General features: G+C 37.6%; 1 protein-coding gene across 1 annotated transcript in view; it reads left to right on the top strand.

The window, feature by feature from the left end:
* The first annotated feature begins 3066 nt into the window (after positions 1 to 3066).
* LOC149795602 (transcription factor COE1-like) overlaps positions 3067 to 18519 on the top strand; it is a 104438-nt gene continuing 88985 nt past the window's right edge. The window contains exon 1 of the mRNA XM_089963828.1: positions 3067 to 3278. Within this exon, the coding sequence (XP_089819954.1) occupies positions 3067 to 3278 (212 nt within the window). The remainder of the gene's footprint in view (positions 3279 to 18519) is intronic.

Genomic DNA, 18519 nt, shown 5'->3' with positions numbered 1-18519 from the left:
TACTGTTATTTTACATTAATTTTCAACATTTTCAAATATACTGACTGCGTTGTCCTGCAGAATACTTTTGGTTTAGAACAGAATAATGGAACAAATGGTGTAGTTGGGGTTGACGGGATTAGGTTGATCCTGCAACAGATACCTGCTTGTGTAATGCAGTTTATGGAGTTTTACGGTTTTGTCATTTCAGTCTATCTTGTTTAGAAAACTAATAGTTCGCTAGTTACAATGTAATAACCATGATAGTAAATCTGTAAAGGTCAAGTATTAATATTAGTTCTTTAGAAAATACATACTTGGAGAATAGATCTTTATGTTTAATAACTAATTTGTTCTCATAAAGAAATTTAAGATTTATTTAGCTATTAAGTGAACAGTATTAAAATGTGCTCTTCCATAAGGTAGTGAAACACTCATGATCTTAAGAGAGCAGTATTAAAATGTGCTCTTCCTTAAGGTAGTGAAACACTCATGATCTTAAGAGAGCAGTATTAAAATGTGCTCTTCCACAAGGTAGTGAAACACTCATGATCTTAAGAGAGCAGTATTAAAACGTGCTCTTCCATAAGGTAGTGAAACACTCATGATCTTAAGAGAGCAGTAATAAAATGTGCTCTTCCTTAAGGTAGTGAAACACTCATGATCTTAAGAGAGCAGTATTAAAACGTGCTCTTCTATAAGGTAGTGAAACGCTTTTGATCTGAAGAGAGCAGTATTAAAAAGTGCTCTTCAATAAGGTCGTTAAACACTCATGATCTTAAGAGAGCAGTATTAAAACGTGCTCTTCCATAAGGTAGTGAAACACTCTTGATCTGAAGAGAGAGTATTAAAATGTGCTCTTCCATAAGGTAATGAAACACTCATGATCTTAAGAGAGCAGTATTTAAATGTGCTCTTCCATAAGGTAGTAAAACACTCATGATCGGAAGAGAGCAATATTAAAATGTGCTCTTCCATAAGGTAGTAAAACACTCATGATCTGAAGAGAGCAGTATTAAAATGTGCTCTTCCTTAAGGTAGTGAAACACTCATGATCTTAAGAGAGCAGTATTAAAATGTTCTCTTCCTTAAGGTAGTGAAACACTCATGATCTTAAGAGAGCAGTATTAAAACGTGCTCTTCTATAAGGTAGTGAAACACTCTTGATCTTAAGAGAGCAGTATTAAAATGTGCTCTTCCATAAGGTAGTGAAACACTCTTGATCTTAAGAGATCAGTATTAAAATGTGCTCTTCCATAAGGTAGTAAAACACTCATGATCGGAAGACAGCAATATTAAAATGTGCTCTTCCACAAGGTAGTAAAACACTCATGATCTTAAGAGAGTAGTATTAAAATGTGCTCTTCCATAAGATAGTGAAACACTAATGATCTTAAGAGAGCAGTATTAAAAAGTGCTCTTCAATAAGGTCGTTAAACACTAATGATCTTAAGAGAGCAGTATTAAAACGTGCTCTTCCATAAGGTAGTGAAACACTCATGATCGGAAGAGAGCAATATTAAAATGTGCTCTTCCACAAGGTAGTGAAACACTCATGATCTTAAGAGAGCAGTATTAAAATGTGCTCTTCCATAAGGTAGTAAAACACTCATGATCGGAAGAGAGCAGTATTAAAATGTGCTCTTCATCAGGTAGTGAAACACTCATGATCTTACGAGAGCAGTATTAAAACGTGCTCTTCCATAAGGTAGTAAAACACTCATGATCTGAAGAGAGCAATGTTAAAATGTGCTCTTCCATAAGGTAGTGAAACACTCTTGATCTGAAGAGAGCAGTATTAAGATGTGCTCTTCCATCAGGTAGTGAAACACTCATGATCTTAAGAGAGCAGTATTAAAATGTGCTCTTCCATAAGGTAGTGAAACACTCGTGATCTTAAGAGAGCAGTATTCAAATGTGCTATTACATAAGGTAGTGAAATGCTCATGATCTCAAGAGAGCAATATTAAAATGTGCTCTTCCATAAGGTAGTAAAATGCTCATGATCTTAAGAGAGCAGTATTCAAATGTGCTCTTCCATAAGGTAGTAAAACGCTCATGATCTTAAGAGAGCAGTATTAAAATGTGCTCTTCCATAAGGTAGTAAAATGCTCATGATCTTAAGAGAGCAGTAATAAAATGTGTGCTTCCAAAAGGTAGTGAAATGCTCATGATCTTAAGAGAGCAGTATTAAAATGTGTTCTTCCATAAGGTAGTGAAACGCTCATGATCTTAAGAGAGCAGTATTAAAATGTGCGCTTCCATAAGGAAGTGAAACACTCATGATCTTAAGAGAGCAGTATTCAAATGTGCGCTTCCATAAGGAAGTGAAACACTTATGATCTTAAGAGAGCAGTATTCAAATGTGCGCTTCCATAAGGTAGTGAAACACTCGTGATCTTAAGAGAGCAGTATTAAAATGTGCTCTTCCATAAGGTAGTAAAACACTCTTGATCTGAAGAGAGTTTCTTTTAAAATATAGCAATCATCTTGCAACATAATAATATTTTCCTTTATAATTTAATCAAGCATTGAGGATATTTTGACTTCAGGATAAATATTACTAGATGTAAAGCAATATTAACAGATTTAATGTTCAGTTTACTTACAGCTTCATATGTATAACGGGTCAAATACACATGAATTTTATAGTTGTCTGTTAGAACTGCTGCTTACATTATGATGATTGAAGAGTATATCACAATACCACTCATGCAGCTCTGTGAAATTTCAAAGACATGCAATAGTGTCAAGCACTCAGTTCATTAGCTTGGATAGTCCATGTTGTTAAAATATATACCTTGTCTTTATGGAACCATTGCTTAATACATGTACTAAAAGCTGATGGCTATCAATGCATGACATTCTGCCAATGGAATATTTTATCGTCATGGTGATTTTGAATTCTCTAGTTTTGGTTATCTAAACAAAGTACATGAATCAATTGCACAGTTTCGCAGGTGCAATGATATACCTACATAACCACATAAATCATGCAATATTTATAAACAAATATACCCCATAGATTACCAAAATATAACTCGAATAAACATTGTTATTAAGCTAGGTACCTGGAATGTCCGGACCATGCTGATTGGACTCTCAGATGATCTTCAGACAATCAGCGAAGTTCGAAAGACTTCAGTCATCAACGACAAACTTGCAAGACCCCAGGTTGACATCGCCGCACAACAGGAAACAGGCTACCAGATTCCGGGACCCTCAGAGGCAAGAACTACACATTCTTGTGGCAAGGAAAGGGCGCTGATGAAGCCAGAGAGTTTGGTGTTGGATTCACCGTCAGGAACTCTCTGCTGGGGATGATGGAACCCTGCCATAACGGAAGACTGCTATCCCTCTGCCTCTACACCACAATCGGGCCTGCCAACCTGATCAACGTTTACGCTCCCGCACTAAGCGCCACCACGGATACCAAGGATGAGTTCTACGACGAGTTAAACTCGCTCATCGACAAAATTCCCAAGGAGGAGAATTTGATATTACTGACCGACTTCAACGGTAGGGTGGGTGCCAACCATGACGCTTGGCATTCCTGTCTTGGCAAGTTTAGCATTTGGAAGATGAATGAGAACTCCTAGAAATGTGCTTGTACCACGTCCTCAGCATCACCAATTCATTCTTTCAGACAAAGCCAGAGCATAAAGTGTCTTGGAGGCATCCCCGGTCCGAACACTGGCATCAACTGGACTTGATCATTACAAGACGGTCTGCAATGAAGGGTGTGCTTCTTACCCGTACCTTCCACAGCGCTGACTGAGACACTGACCACTCGCTGGTGTGCTGAAGAATGAAGCTTCAGCCAAAGAAGATATACCGCTCTAGGCAAGAGGGTAGACCACGCATCGACGTGAGCAAGACGTCATATCCAGACAAGGCTGAGGAATTCACTTATGCCCTTTCCAAGACGTTTGATTCAGAACCTTTGAGGCTAACTCCGCCACACTCATGCCAGCCATATAAGAGCGTCCCAGTGCTCACCTGGAATACAGGCGATCTCCCTGCAAGAGGACTCTACAGGCATGCAGTACGCCAATGAATACTGGCTTCAGCTCAGTCAGAGCATCCATTCATTAGCAGATATCAAAAACATCAGAGGCATGTACGATGGTATAAAGAAAGCAATGGGTCCCACGAAGAAAGTGGCAGCACCACTGAAGTCTGCCTCAGGCGATACCATCCACGTCAAGGCCAAGCAGATGGAGCGATGGGTGGAGTACTACTCTGAACTGTACTCCAGAGAAAACCACGTGACCAACTATACCCTCAACTCCACTGAAAACCTTCCGCTCATGGCCGAACTGGACTAGAAACCTACTGTGGCAGAACTAAAGAAGGCCTTAGAGAAACTGTCCTTAGGTAAAACCCCAGGGAAGGATGGCATCCCAGCAGAAGTCATCAAGTGCGGTTTCAGCGTGCTGCTCAAACACCTGCACGACCACCTGTGCCAGTGCTGGGATGAGGGTGCAGTGTCTCAGAACATGAGAGATGCAAACATCGTAACCCTGTACAAGAACAAAGGCGATAGAAGTGAATGCAACTACAGGGACATATCCCTTCTCAGCATCGTGGATAAAGTCTTCGCACGCGTCATCCTGAACAGACTGCAGACGCTTGCTGACAGAGTGTATCCAGAGTCGCAGTGCGGGTTCCGCGCAGAGAGGTCACCAATCGACATGATCTTCTCTGTCAGGCAACTGCAGGAGAAATGCAGAGAACAACACAGACCCCTCTTCCTGGCCTTTATAAACCTTACCAAGACGTTCGATCTGGTCAGCAGAGACGGACTCTTAACAGTCCTGGGGAAGATTGGATGCCCTCCAAAGCTGCTAAGCATAATCCAGTCCTTCCAGGATGGCGTGAAAGGCACAGTGCAGTACGATGGCTCAACGTCCGACCCCTTCAACAACCGCAGCGGAGTGAAACAGGGTTGCGTCCTAGCCCCCACGCTCTTCGGCATCTTATTCGCTGTTCTGATCAAGCACGCCTTTGGGACATCCACATAAGGGATCTACCTCCACACGTGATCAGACGGCAGACTGTTCAACCTGGCACGACTAAAAGCAAAGAGCAAAGTGCGTGAAGCAACCGTCAGGGACATGCTCTTCGCAGACGGTGCTGCCCTAGCCACTCACACAGAAGCTGAGCTACAGCACCTGATGCACCGCTTTGCTAATGCAATGAGTTTGGGTTGACCATCAGCCTAAAGAAAACAAATATGATGGCTCAGAATCATCAACAACTGCGAACTTGAGGTAGTCAGTCAGTTCACGTATCTCGGCTCTACCATCACCAACAACCTATCGCTCGATGTTGAGCTCAACAAGCGGACTGGAAAGGCAGCATCAACTCTCTCCAGGTTGTCACAGAGAGTGTGGAACGACAGCATGCTGACCCTCAACACTAAAATCTCCGTGTATCGTGCCTGCGTGTTAAGCACTCTCCTGTATGCCAGTAAAACCGGGACTCTGTATGCCTCACGATAGAACAGACTGAGCGCCTTTCACGTGCGATGTCTCCGACGCATACCTGAGATCACCTGGAGTGATCGAGTAACAAGCAATGAGGTGCCAAGATTCCCAGCATGGCCACACTCCTTCACCAACGTCGCATCAGATGGCTGGGCCATGTACGTCGGATGGGTGATGGACGGATCCCCAAAGACCTTCTTTATTCAGAACTTGCCTCTGGCAAAAGTTCGGTCGGACGGCCACATCTCCTCTTCAAGGATGTCTGCAAGCGCGACATGAAAGCCCTCGACATCGACGTCAACACCTTGGAAGAGCTTGCTCTAGACAGGCCCAGCTGGCGACACGCTCTGATCACTGGTTTGAAAGCCGGCGAGGACAAGCTACGCTTGCTAGCTGACGAAAAGCGATATCGGAGGAAGACGAAGCAGCTCCAACACACACCAGAGCCAACATTCAAGTGCAACAAGGACTGTCACTCCCATGTTGGGCTACATAGCCATAACAGACGCTGCACAACCACCAACCGGGACATCTCTCATGGGCGCACTTCCATCGTCTCTCGAGACTAACGGATGCCAACAACAAGAGTGCAGATTTGCTCTTGCAACCTCACAAGCCTTTAACAACTTATACTTAAAATTGGAAACATAATCAAGAAGATTAATTAAAGAATCTTCATTAGAAAGAAGTTTCTCTTTCAACTACTTCAATGGTCCACGCACAGTGTGTCCAAACACCAGTTCAAATGGACTGAAGCCTAGAGATTCTTGAATTGATTCCCTAACAGCAAACAATAGTGAATGAATGCCTTCATCCCATTCTTTACCCGTATCCAAACAATATTATCAAGTCATATTTTTCAAAGTCTGATGAAATCTTTATAATGCCCCTTGACTCTCAGAGTGATAGGCAGAGGATTTTAATTGTTGAATGCCTAATTTGTACATAATTTGCTGGAAAATTCCAAACATGAAATTTGAGCCTTGACCAGATTGGACAAATTTGGGAAGGTCAAATTGAGTAAAGAAAACTTTATCAAAGCTTTTACTATTGTTTTAGACTTAATATTCCTTAAGGAATTGCCTCTGGAAACCTTGTTGACGTACACATAATGGTCAACTAGTATTGGTTACCTGATTTGGTAAGGGACCAACACAATCTACCATAATTCTACTAAATGGTTCGTCAAAGGCAGAAGTAGGTTGTGGATGAGTCTCAGGTATCTTCTGATTGGATTTTCCTACCATTTAACAGGTATGACAAGATCTACAGTATTTACGAACATCACTTTTGATTTTAGGCCAATAGAAGTGAGTCAAGATCTTGTGATAATTCGTATTAAACCCTAAATGATCAGCCAAAGGAGTTTAATGGGCCAGACTAAGTATTTCCTGTATATATATATATATATATATATATATATATATATATATATATATATATATATATATATATATATATATATATATATATATAGGGATAGAGAGAGAGAGAGAAAGAGAGAGGGAGAGAGAGAGAGAAAGAGAGAGGGAGAGAGAGACAGAGAGAAAGAGAGAGGAAGAGAGACAGAGAGAAAGAGAGGAAGAGAGACAGAGAGAAAAAGAGAGGAAGAGAGAGAGATCGTCTTCACTTTTAAACATTTTCAACGCTTTCTTTTACTGAAATTTGGTAGTAGGATAGTTGAAGTTAGGTGGTTATGAAGATCCCATTGGGAGATTAGCTTCTTTACAAATTTACAAACAAAATTTAAGTGTAGGAACGGAACATAAATCGGACACCTTAACACCTTTCTAACGTGAAGGGAAACTTTTACTTGATCCATTTTTGTCTAAATTATAGTTGGCATTTGATTTTTAATCCATTGCATGAACCGGAGTGACTCGGTGATTGACGTTCCGGAGACAGTCGCTATCCCATGGTACAGGTTCGAGTCCTTTTATCGGATCATCCCGGTTCGCTACCTTGGTGTATCCTCAGGCAAGGCACTTTACTTCAATTGACTCGGTACTAAATAACGTAACTATGTTGCAGTGTCATAAAACACCCAACCAGACCAGACCAAACCAATCCATATCAGACCAGACCGAACCAGACCAGACCAGACCATATCATACCATACCATACCATACCATACCAGACCAGACCAGACCAGACCAGACCAGACCAACCAAACCAAACCAGACCATCTTATAACATATTAAACAGTATAGAATAAATTGTCATATAACATTCTTGCAATATCAATAACATTCTCATCGATGTCATACCGGGCATAAACCAGACAAAATTTAATATTCATTCATTCAGCAGGCGGACTGACTCAGCATTGGTCATAATAGCACCTATAGCTTCGATACTATGCACGATTTAAAAACCGTGCTGTTTTTTCTTTATAAAAAAACATGTATGTTACGTGATAGCAAATAATATTCCATCTTCAACATTTTTCAAAACATGTTTTCAAAATGAAATATAAATTGCTTGGGTTAGGAGTTTTGGCGTTGGATTCGAAATGAGGTTAGATTATGCCAGTGTTTTCACCTACCTGAAATACAATGCTATTCTTTATGTCAATGTTACGGACATAATTGTGGTGCTTTAAAGCCTAGAATATCACAATTATGGAATTACTTTGAGAAAATTATAGACGGGTTGACGAGATTTTTCTACAATGGCACATTTGATGGAATTTTAATTAACGAGACATACCTGTGAATAGCACATTTGATGGAATTAATTAGAAACAAATATAGAAGGGATGACGAGATCTGCTGAGTACGCCAATTTGCAGAGGAATGGGAATGTTGGCAAGTTTCTCCTTGCTATCTTGAAATTTGAGATATTTACTTTCTAGATTATTTCTGCTCATCCTGTCAATAATAAGTCTTATGTCACTTGTTTAGGCTCCAATAAACAGTAACACAAGAAACAGTAAAAACAACAAGCTTTGAAAAATACAAAAATTTATTTCCCTGGAAAAATTCTGTAAAAATGAAAAAATATGAACTTACGGTTTTATAGAATCAAATCCAAAAATAATCAAGAATAATCCAAGAATAAAATTTTAGTAGTCCTAATAACAAAATGTTCTACTATTTTCACGTTCGAATTCCTACGAAGACTCCAAAATGGAGGACGATGACGTATGCTGCAATCTGTAGTGTTCAAGTCTACAGTTCTTTGTAGAAACAAGACTAATCACTCCGGTTTCTGATAGCTGAATACCTTTTTATAAAAAAAAAAACTGTTCTTGTTCCACAGTATTACATGAGCACACACATTTTCCGGAAAAATAACAGAATTAATCCTTTTTGAATCCAAGTAATTTGAAACAACTCCAAACCAAGTAATTTGAAATAACTCCAAACAGAACAACATACAATAGTTTAACAGCCCAGCTTCTACTCAAATTAATTCTCCAAAACATGGGTTAGACGGGCTTTCTAAAATGTAAACAAGCGTCACGTGATCATCTTCTGGAAGTTATAGAAGGAAGTACTTGTTACAGATCACGTTTACCCAGTGTGACCCTGACGAAAACCAATCATTTTTACTGTAAGAAATAAAAGATTAAAAAATTGTTTATATCTTAAAGACAAAGTCCCATCATGACCTTGGAAACAACCAATCATTTTAAGATAAAATAAAACTATTTTCCAAAAAAAGTATCATCTCTAGTGAATAAATTTACATTGCAATATCATGTAATGAAAAATATAAAACAATAAAACTGACAAACAATTAAATTGAAATAGATATATATTAAATCAGATATAATTAAATCAAATATACATAACACTTCTCCCATAAAGAATTTTTTATACATAAAGCTTTCTTTTCACCACAGACTAATTATAAATGAGGTTTAAAAGAACTCATATAAATTACAGTATACATGAAATAATATATTGTTATACATGGGAAAGTGCGTCTGCTATTAAATTATCTTTTCCCTTGATGTGCCTGATGTCAAGATTATATTCCTGTAAAAACAAACTTGACCTTAGCAGTCTTTGATTTTTGTTTTTCAACTTGGCGATGAAAGTAAGGGGGTTGTGGTCACTAAATACAGTAATCGAAGAAGGAGCTGAACTAAGGTAAACTTCAAAATGTTGTAATGCCAATATCAAAGCGAAACATTCCTTCTCGATTGTTGAATAATTCCTTTGGTGCTTAATCATTTTGTTGGAAAAATATCACACTGGATGATCAATACCACTTTCATCTTCTTGAATCAAAACTGCTCCAACCCCAACATCACTTGCATCAACAGACGGTTTAAAAGATTGGCTGAAATTTGGAGCTGTAAGAACTGGCGCGCTTTTAGGTATGGCTTTCAACTTGTTAAAAGCTTCCTGACGTTTTTCAGTCCAAAGGAACTTATTTTTCTTACTCAATAAATGTGTAAGGGGTTCAGCAATGTTAGAAAAATTGGAGCAAAATTTTCAATAGTATCCAGCCATACCGTCAGTTGCTTAATATGTACAGGCTTGGGAAACGCAGAGATAGTCTCAACCTTAGCATCTATAGGTTTAACTTATCCATGTCGAACGATGTGTCCTAGGAAAGTTACACTAGCACGGCGGAACTCACTTTTAAATAAATTAATTGTCGAAAATGCATCTGTGAATCTGTCAAAGAATTTCCGAATTGTTGCTAAATGTTCTTTCCATGTGTCGTTGTAGATGATGACATCATCGATGTAAGCATCACAATTGTCTAGACCAGAGGTAATCATATTCATGAGGCGTTGAATGAACTTGGCAAACCTTTCATCCCAAACGGCATTCCTTTATATTGGTAAAGTCGATCTGGAGTCACGAATGCCGAAATTTCCTTTGCTCTTTAAGTTTGTGGAATCTGCAAAAGTCCTTTCAGAAGATCAAATTTGGTGACATACTTGGCATTCCCAATCTTATCAATAAAGTCATCGATTCTTGGTAATGAGAATGAATCCGTTTTTATCATACAATTCACCTTCCTATAATCAGCAATATGGTTTTGGAACAAGTATGCATGGTGAACTCCAGTCAGTTTTACTGGGCTATATAAAATCATTCTCCAGCAAATAGTGAATTTCTTTTTTCAAGTATTCCTGTTTGAGAGGGTTCATCCTGTACGGGTGTTGTTTGACAGGTTTGGAATTTACAATTTCAACGTCATAGAAAATTTTGTTTGTCCTTGTAGGAACATCTGGAAATAAGTGCTCATATTCAAAGAATAACTGTTTAAGTACATTTCTTTCTTGCTCTTGCAAATGTGAAAGTTTCTGGTCCAGATCTTTCATAATTTCTGAATTCCGACGATTTGTCCCTCCAATGTCAGTAGAATCCGATGATATGCCTTCACTTAAATCTTCACAGAGTGAGACAGGTACAACTAAATTAATTACATGTTTAGCCTGGCTATCTCTTTAAATATACTGGTACTCTTGTAATTTATTTAGATCCTAGGAACACTAATATTATAATTTTACTCATTCATTTTCTTCTTAACGTTGTAAGGGCTGTAATATCTAATCTGACGAACTCCATTATTATCAAACACAAAAGTTCTCTCCACTATAGTTCTGTCAAACCATAACTTCACTTCTGACTTTAATTGCTGAATGCCAAGTTCAAGCAATATAGGCGGGAAAGTTCCGGACCTAAATTTTAACCCTTTACCCGATTGGATAGAGGTAGAATGGCCAAACTGAGTAAAAGACTTTATCAAAGCTTTTACTATTACTTTAGATTTTATATTCCTCAAGGGAATTGCCTCTGGAAATCTTTTTGACGCACACATAATGATCAACATATATTGGTTACCTGACTTGGTCTTAGGTAAGGGACCAACACAATCTACCATAATTCTACTAAATGGTTAATCAAAGGCAGCAATAGGTTGTAGATGAGCCTTGTGAATTGTCTGATTTGGTTTCCTATCATTTGACAGGTATAATAAGATCTACAGTATTTACCAACATCACTTTTGATTTTTGCCAATAGAAGTGAGCTAAGTTCTTAAGATAAGTTTCATTGATCCCTAAATGACCAGCCAATGGAATTTTATGGGCCGACTAAGTATTTTCTGTCTGTAAGGTTTCGGAACTACAATTTGATAATTCACTGACCATTCGTCATCAGCAGGTACCTCGTGAGGTCTCCATTTTCTAATAAAGAATTTCATTTTCTAATGAAATAACAGACAGGAGCTTCATTAGCTCCAGTTTCACTAATGCCCTTTTGAAACAAACAGTAGATCTCATGATCTTTTTCCTGTTCAATGACAAGTGATTGTCGTTTATCACCCTGATTAGAATAAAGAGAATGAGTCGTTAAAAGAGGATCACTGTGATCAATACCTTCTGATTGATCCAAACAAGGAGTGAAAGTGGCCTCGTCAAAAGCCTGACCAATACATGTGTGAACTAAAGGAATATTTTCCTTATCAACATCATTCTCAAGAGCTTTCTTTGCCATAGCTCTGGTAACTGCACAAGCTGGAAATAAACCAGGGAATTCTTTTTCAATCGGATTGACTTTCTAATCCAGGCAAGGCTTTTCAGTTACAAGTTTATTAACCACAACGTTGTCTCCAGCTAGGTCGTTGCCTAGTAATAAATGAATGCCCTCAACGGGTAAAACAGAGACTGTTCCGACTGTCACGGGTCCTGAGACTAAGTCTGATGACAAATGTACACGATGGAGAGGAACATTAACAAAGCCGCACTCTACTCTCTGAATAAAAACGCTCTCATCAGAAGAATTCTTCTCAGAAAAGGCAAAGTACCTGACAATAAAAGACTCTGAGAAGCTCCTGTGTCCCTTAAAATTTTAATAGGGATAGGATTGGCCGAATCACCCAAGAGTGATATAGAACCCTTCGATATGAATGGTTCATAATTCTCCATAATCAAATCAGACTGTGGTCTATTATACCCATCAAATGTATTACTTTCAATACATGACCGTGACCTTGATCTCTTAGAAATAAGAATAGGTCTGTCTTGATTCTGATGCCTATGTTTCAGTTTGTAGCAATCAGAAATAACGTGTCCTTTTTTCTTGCAATAGGTACACGTAGGAAGATACAAGGATCTTGAATCAAGTTTCTCTGAAGTTTGATTTTTAGAAGTTGTGCTAGTTTGAGTTTTAAAAGGGCTTGTATTAGGCTGAAATACTTTTCTGCCAAAAGACTGTTGAGTAGAAGTCTTTTTTACAAAAGAAACGTTATGAGCTAAAGCATAATTTTCAGCGGCACGAGCAGCGTCTTCCAAGGTTTCGATCTTATGCTCGTCAAGATAAACCCTAATGTCACTCAGGACACAGTTCTTAAACTCTTCGACCAATATGAGTTGTCTGAGACTTTTGTAATCTTTATTAACCTTTCTGGAAGAGAACCACCTTTCAAATTGTCGTGCTTTTTCTCGTGCGAATTCGACATAGGTCTGGTCAGCTTCTTTTGTTTTTATAGTTTCTAAATTTTTGTCGATAAGCCTAACTAACCCATAACCCATCAATATATAGTTCTTAACTATATCATTGTCAGCTCTGCTCTAGTGATAGTGAAATGGAAATATCACGAGCTCTACCAGTGAGTACACATTGCAATAATAGACTCCAGTACTCTCTCGGCCACTTAAAACTCTCAGAAATTCTTTCAAAACGAAAAAATATGCCTACTTCTTCTTACAGGAAAGGAGGCACTAACTTGATATATTTTAAAACATCAAAAGATGAGGAGTGTTTTTCTGTTTTGAGCTCTAATTCTTTTAACCGAATTTGGAATTCCCTTTCATCCTTTTCCTTTTGCATTTGCGTAACTTCCATCTCTTTCTGTAACTGTATTTGTTCTTTTTATAATTGCATTTGTCTTTCTTTCCCTCTTTCTTCCAATTGCATTTGTGTTTCTTTTCTCTTTCCTGTCTTTCACTCTCCTCTTTCTCAAATTGATATTTTAGAAAAAGCTTGCCGATTTCACTAAGATTTCAAAAACTAGGGGAATTAAAATTTCAAAAAAAACCCAAAGTTTTCTGAAATATTCTATCCAAAATTTCAAAATTATCCTTAGGACGAGCTCCCCAATTTCTTATGTCACGTGTTTATGCTCGAATAAACAGTAAGATAAAAAAGAGTAAGAATAACAAGCTTTGAAAAATACAGTAATAATTTATTTCCGGGAAAAATTATGTATAAATTTTAAAAAATATAAACTTACGGTTTTAAGAATCAAATCCAAAATTAATCCAAGAATAATCCACGAATACAAATTTTGAAGTCCTAATAACATAATGTTCTAATGATTTCAAGTTCCAGTCCCGACGAAGAATCCAAGATGGAAGACGATGACGTATGTTGTAACCTGTGGGGTATAAGTCTACAGTTCCTTGTAGAAACAAGAATTATCACTCCGGTTTTTGGAAATCCAAATAAATTTCTTATAAGAACTGTCTTTGATTAAGAATCTCAAATGAGCACACGTATTTTCCAGGATAAAGAATTATTCCTTTTTTAATCCAAGTAATTTAAAATAACTCCAATCCTAGTAATTTGAAATAACTCCAAACAACACAACATACAACTTCTAGTGTAAGAAAAAGCCCGGCTGCAACTGAGAATAATTCTCCAAAACAAAGGTTTTATTGTCTTCTAAAACGTAAACAGGGAGTCACATGATCATATTCTGGAAGCTCGCAGAAATTAGGTACTTGTTAAGATACACGTACACCCAGTGTGGCCCTGACGAAAACCAATCATTTTACTCTAAGAAATAAAATAAAAAATTGTTTACATCTTAAACTCGTAGTCCCATCATGACATCGACAACAACCAATCATTTTAAAATAAAAATGGAACTTGTTTACGTGGTTGCTACTAATTTTCAATCAAGGTCAGGATCTAGATCAACAACTGGTGTTTGTAATCTAACAGTCAAGGTCAAATTACTTTCTGATGAAAAAAAAACAATTGCATGAAATAAAAAATAAAATAATATTTTTTTAAACTGACAAACAATTAAATTGAAGTAAATATATATTAAATCAGATATAATGAAATCAAATATACATAACAATATGATTTATTAGGATTTGGACATACTGTACAGCTTAAAACTGAAAAACAAATGACGGAACTGATGGGACAATATAATTGTATACTGAGTAATGTCGTTTAAGAACGATGCGAGAGATTATCGATACACACTGTGAGAATGTTCCTTTTCTTAAATATAAAATTGTTCTATTATGTGAATGTACAGCAAATAATATATAACATACAAGTAGGACCCTGATGAATATATAATATTCTAATCTTGAGTCAAGGTAATTCGCCGTTTGTAACTATGACTCTTGAGCGTAAGGAAATAACATCACCTGTCACACTGGATTGTATCTTTTTATTGTTGATCAAGTGACAAGTTCAATGATCATTTTTGAATGAAAGTTTCGTTGCTGTTTTGTTTTAAATGCACACAGTCTCAAAGGTTGCTTTGTGTTATTTTGTGTTAGCAAGCCTAAGAGTCATCCCTCTTAATAATGACTGCAAATTATCTTCTGATCGGTTCATTACTGGTGTTATGAAAATGTGAAATAACAACGGATATTAAAATTCATTAACAAAGGTCTGTCTGAGCATCAAGTTTACAAAGTTTCTTATTTGTATGCAATCAGAATGTTAACAATGAGAATAACGTTAATCATTTTATCAAAATGGCGACATTTGAGTGATGCACGTGTATGCCGCGGATGGATAACATTGCAAATGTTTCCAAAGAGGGCTGTATTTAAGAGGTACTCTTTTTGGAATAACCGTAGCGCGATTTCTGTCTGAAATAAATATGAAGTGCTGGTATTCTGTGTCAATTACTACATGTCTTCCGAATTAAAATTTTAAACTCTGTTTTAGATGATGATGATGATAATGATGATGAAAACGACGATGATGATGATTTTAAAAGTCGCCCCTGGCTTCAACTGGATATCAGCACAATTATGTTTTCATTCTTCGCTCCAGTTCCCTTGGTTACGAAGCTTATGTTGTCAACGACTATGCTTTATATCATATCCTACTGTTTTTGTCACAAACACATATCTATTCATAATATATTAAGTCTGAATTTGTCATGGAAGCAAAAACTGTCATTTTTAATTATAATTTACGTACGTTGCAGTTTACGTTTTTCTTACACACTGTTCAAAGTTGCAGAGGAAATTGGCAATTTTTATTACTGTCCCATATATAAATTATAACCTATACTTCGCTTTTATTTCGTTTGTCTTGCTTCTTTCAGCAGACTGTGAAAAGGTTCATTTTCAGTCCCTGACTAAAAAACCGTCCGATTTTATACTTGTACCTGTTTCCAAGTCCATTCTCATAATTATTATACCGGGTTGTAGATGACATAGTTTTTCAAGTGACCATTGTAATTTACAGCTATCACTACAATCTCGTTTTTCTTTTGTAACAATAGAAATGGGTGCAAAATTTAAATGATATGTTGCAGGTGTACCATGCTGAAATAATCCAAGAAAAAAACACTTACAAATAGTCTACAATTTTAGGCCAGACAATGAACATTCGTGTGATTTTAGGCCAGTAGATTGTGCTCAGTAATGGACAGTCCTGTGATATTATGCCAGTAGATTGTACTCTGTAATAGACATTAATTTGCTTTTGTGCCAGTAGATTGTACTCTGTAATGGACATTCGTGAGACTTTAGGCCAACAGATTGTACTCTGTAATAGATATTAATTTGCTTTTGTGCCATTAGATTGTACTCTGTAATGGAGATTCGTATGACTTTATGCCAGTAGATCGCACTCTGAAATGGACATTCCTGTGATTTTAGGCCAATAGATAGTACTCTGTAATGGACATTCATGTGATGTTATGCCAGTAGATTGCACTCTGTAATATGCATTCATGCGATTTTATGCCAGTAGACTGTACTCTGTATTGGATTTTTCTGTGATTTTATACCATTAGATTGTACTCTGTAATGGACATTCCTGTGATGGTATGCCAGTAGATTGCACACTGTAATGGACACTCCTGTGGTGTTAGGCCAGTAGATGGTACTCTGTAATGGACATTCCTGTGATTTTAGGCCAGTAGATGGTACTCTGTAATGGACATTCCTGTGATTTTAGGCCAATGGATGGTTTTCTGTAATGAACATTTCTGTGAGTTTAGGCCAGAGGATGGTACTCTGTAATGGACAATCCTGTAATTTTATGCCAGTAGATTGTACTCTGTAATGGACATTCATGTGATTTTAGGCCAGTAGATTGTGCTCAGTAATGGACAATGCTGTGATATTATGCCAGTAGATTGTACTCTGTAACAGACATTAATTTGCTTTTATGCCAGTAGATTGTACTCTGTAATGGACATACGTGAGACTTTATGCCAGTAGATTGTACTCTGTAATGGACATTCGTGTGATTTTAGGCCAGTAGATTGTAATTTGTAATGGACATTCGTGCTATTTTATGCCAGTAGATTGTACTCTGTAATAGACATTCTTGTGATTTTATGCCAGTAGATTGTACTCTGTAATGGACATTCATGTCATCTTAAGAATCGTTACATCATTAACCCCTTTTCACGATCTCCAATCGGAGCATCCTTTGCTTTCTCTTCGGTGCTAGGAGCTTATCGAGACCGAGGCAAAGAGAGAAAAGCCACTGTGGGAGAAGAATCCGAAGCAAAGACCACGCCAGTACATGACATCATATATCTGAGTTTATTAAACTTAAAATGATAGTCCCTTTATTTCACTGGGTCAACGTTTCATTTGTACAATTGGTATATATATTTATATTTGTACAACTGTCAGTCAATGGACCATTATTGTCCGTCGTAAAAACGCTGGCCCCTCTGTGCATATAACGTTTTCTTAAGACAGTCATTTTATCTTACAAACAATTTTATTTGATTTTCTTGAACCATTTTCCCGTGCCCTTACTACTATAACGTCAACCGGCTAATGAAATTTACATTGAGGAAATCATTACGGACATTATCCAGTGTAATATTCAATCCTGAAAAGTTAAAAATAGTTAATTTAAGTTTGTAAAATCCAACAAATTTGCGTGTTTGTTTTGGTCGTGCATTTCACACTCACTTGGGAAGTTGGCCTCAGATAAAGGGTATATTATCTAGCTATCGGAATAAGTATCCTTATACCCTTTTATAAAAATTATTTTTCAGTTGATTTTAAACGTGGACCTTTAACGCCCCAATAATAGTGTTGTTAAGCAACAATACTCCACTGTAGTTCCTAGTAAACTTTCGGATTCAGGCCAGAATTATTACATCTTTTTCAGTACCCGCAGATGTAGCCCCGATATAATTTAGAGCATGAATTCCTCTGACCCTGGTGTTGATGCATGCAGGCCCGGCCCTATGATGTGCGGGTCCCAAGGCAACATGCGGGGCCCAAGGCAGCAAGCAATGAGCGTAGGGCCCCAAGCAAACAAACTGCATTGCGGAGTTGATTTCCTGAAAGCACGGGGCCCAATGCGATTGCCTCGTTCGCCTTGCCCTAGGACCGGGCCTGGATGCATGAGTTAGATATAAGCATTCTTGGTATTAACTGAAAGGAAATTGTTAATTCTTAGGAGCATTAGCCTTTCTGTGTGATTTTCCGTATGTATTTTGGCAACAATGCACAAAGAGTAATGAGGCATTCTTGCTGTTCCGGAAGTGAAATCTGTGACCTACCTCACATTGTTTTGGTTGCAGTGCAACCTCTGAAAATATGCCGCATAACCGGTGATAAGTACGTCACCATGAATTCGTCTTTGAATGTATTTTAGATTAAGATATGATTTATTAGGATTTGGACACAATGGAAAGTTCAGTATTGATTAACAAATGTAGGGACAATATAAGAAAAACAATTGTGACCTGAGTCCATACAAGACGCAAGCATCCTAAAACTCGCTTTCGATCTAATTCTCGGTGATTGTGAAACCCATCTATTACTGTCAGGGAATTGTACAGTTTGCACATTGTGCTGCTGCCAACATCGCCATACAGGGGACTCAATATTTTGTAAAGA

This window comes from Sinohyriopsis cumingii, chromosome 7 (assembly GCF_028554795.1).
Source record: "Sinohyriopsis cumingii isolate HCF-2022 chromosome 7, ASM2855479v2, whole genome shotgun sequence".
Lineage (NCBI taxonomy): Eukaryota > Metazoa > Mollusca > Bivalvia > Unionida > Unionidae > Sinohyriopsis > Sinohyriopsis cumingii.
Note: the sequence above shows the minus strand (reverse complement) of the source record. Positions and strands in the feature narration are given on the sequence as shown.